Source organism: Monodon monoceros, unplaced genomic scaffold (assembly GCF_005190385.1).
Source record: "Monodon monoceros isolate NGI ecotype Baffin Bay Population unplaced genomic scaffold, NGI_Narwhal_1 Super_Scaffold_12, whole genome shotgun sequence".
In the NCBI taxonomy this organism is placed as follows: Eukaryota; Metazoa; Chordata; class Mammalia; order Artiodactyla; family Monodontidae; genus Monodon; species Monodon monoceros.
In genome coordinates this window covers 107,746,006-107,748,468 of record NW_021703768.1, presented here as the reverse complement: position 1 = coordinate 107,748,468, position 2,463 = coordinate 107,746,006, and the positions used below count along the sequence as shown (strand labels likewise).

Sequence of the window (2,463 nt, the reverse complement as noted above, 5' to 3'; positions counted from 1 at the left end):
AACAACCCACTTAGTTTAGTTGTATTAAAACCAGTGATCTATACATATCCGCATTTGGATTCTGGAACATCCTGCAAGTTTATTTTAATTGGGTTGGGGTATATGCAGCACTGGGTCAGTCCACATATGAAGGAATCCATAGTCCTAAGGTCCTAGCCTAGCCATTGGGTAACAAGAAATCCCTCCTTTGCAATTTTTGGATCTGGGTTTTTTTGTCCCTTTTCATTTAATGCAGAAACACTAGGCTGCAGAGACACATGATTAAAAATGTGGTATTATATAGTCATTTTTTTAAGGATATTCCTGATTGCTTTGATCAAGTTTTGTTTCTTTAAATTTCCCTCAATGATTCCTGAGTTTTCCTTCAGTGAAAAGAAACGTCTTCTGTGATTATTTGTAATTTCCTACCAATGGTAATAAGTCACAATTACCACTGTCCATGTTAATTGGAGGGACAAACTTCTGTGTAGAAAACTGAAGGCAGATCATCAGGCCAAGGACCCTATGAGATTTGGGAACAGCCTATTACCCAGAATTTTACATTCACATGATCTGTCTCTCTAAGAATCCACCGTAACAAACAGTAAGAAATAAAAGAATGTTTTTTTCAGGGTCATGTAAAATGGTACAAACCAAACCACTTGTATTGACTGCTGACCAATCTGGATAAAAGAAAAGCTCGAAATGACAGGGTAATAAATCTTCTATTTGTCTTTCTACACTTCAGTATGTCAGTAAAGAACCTTTCATGACGTTGTTTCTCTGATCATGCACTTGCCTGTTACGAATTGTTTTAACTTAAGAATTATGCAATATGAGACCACTTTAAGGTTATAAATCTTGGTTACACAAAGCACACTTACAGAACTGGTAAAATTTACATGATAATTTAAAAATTTTTTTGAGCTTCTGTTAAAATATGAGAGTGCTAATTACTCAGGAAAAGGCACACTTATTTTCCCATAGTTATTACAGAGTCCTAAGACAATATAATACATCAGGTAGATTTCAATACCATCTGAAGTATGTGTATTAAGAAAATTATTTTTACTAGAAACAATCCAGATACATGCAAGTCTTTCATAGTTACAAAAATAAATTATTAAGCAAGCAATATGGTTTATTTTGAGTTTTAGCCAAAACATTATTTTCAGAGAAAATGCAAAAAATTATTGTAAAATGCCATTTTGAGATCTGTAACTACCTGGAACTAGAAAATCTTCACTACAAGAATGATCTCAAAATAAGTAGAATTCCTATTAACTTAAATGCAAGTTTTATAGTTAGAAAACATATATTAGTTTGATACAATTCCCCTATTAGAAAAAAATACCTTAGTTTTTAGATTCCTCTTCTATTCAAATGAATATGCTGTAGTTTCCGTTTGCAGGATAAGTTAAAGATGGCTCACAATACTGTAAGCTTTATATTTACTGCTTCTAAACAAAGTTATACCATACTATCTGTATAATTAAATCATCCAGAATTATTTCTGCTTCCAGCATTATTTTGAATTATATAATTACAAAAGACTCATAATCTCTTATCCAAAAATCTATTAATCATGTCATAATTTGGTACGTGGCCAAAGCTATTCATTTCCTAGAATTTTAAAGGACTAAATTAAGTTCAAATTATAGTGTATGAATGGAATCTAAGAATTAACCAAGGATTTTGTGTGGTTCCAAGGTGTTTTGTTTGTCTTTAAAATTCACTTGAATAAGTATAAACCACTTGCTAATACTGCACAGAAAAGTTAACTCTATAAAAGCTTCATGAAGGACCAAATTCTGTGTAATAGATAAAACAACACTCCTTTATTTGCTCCCCTATTGGCCTCCAATAACGAAAACAAGAAGTTGTAGAAGTTCACATAAAGGCAGAAAGGTCAAGTTCAGCCAGAAAATATATGGCGTATCATTAAACATAAGAGGTTATGTTATTTTTCAAATCAGTGTTCTCTGCTTAGGACAGCTTAAATGAGTAAATACAGACTTATAATGCCAGGAAACAGATGGGTCATGCTTTGCTCTCCCAGGAAAGACCCTAAGGCCATATCTATATCAAAATGTGGCATATGATTATTTCAATGGTTAACTCAAGCCAGAGCAAAGCAACCACATTGTTTTTGTCCTGTTTTTGCCAACTTTCTAGTCTCAATGAAATAAACACTAGCATTGTTTAATAAAGGCTGTATTATATCTACTTAGAAATCAGAGTTAACAATTATATGACAGGAGATTTTCTCTTTGAGTATATCTATAATTTTCCCTGTCAAGCTGAGAGCAATTTTCCCACTGTTTACACAAAACCACCAAAACATAAATGCTAGAAATCACACAGGCTGATACAAATGCAGTAAACAGTTTGAGGCATAAGCCATATTCTTAGTAAGCCTCTGTTTAGCTAGTATTACCTCGGTTCAAGTGGTCAATGGCTTTTAGACAGTGTGAAAATCTGAGA

General features: G+C 32.9%; 1 protein-coding gene across 1 annotated transcript in view; it reads right to left on the bottom strand.

The window, feature by feature from the left end:
* The window catches only part of ADAMTS19 (ADAM metallopeptidase with thrombospondin type 1 motif 19), a 272,394-nt gene that overhangs the window by 17,899 nt on the left and 252,032 nt on the right, over positions 1-2,463 (bottom strand). Inside the window, exon 20 of the mRNA XM_029216811.1 lies at positions 409-502. Within this exon, the coding sequence (XP_029072644.1) occupies positions 409-502 (94 nt within the window). The remainder of the gene's footprint in view (positions 1-408; positions 503-2,463) is intronic.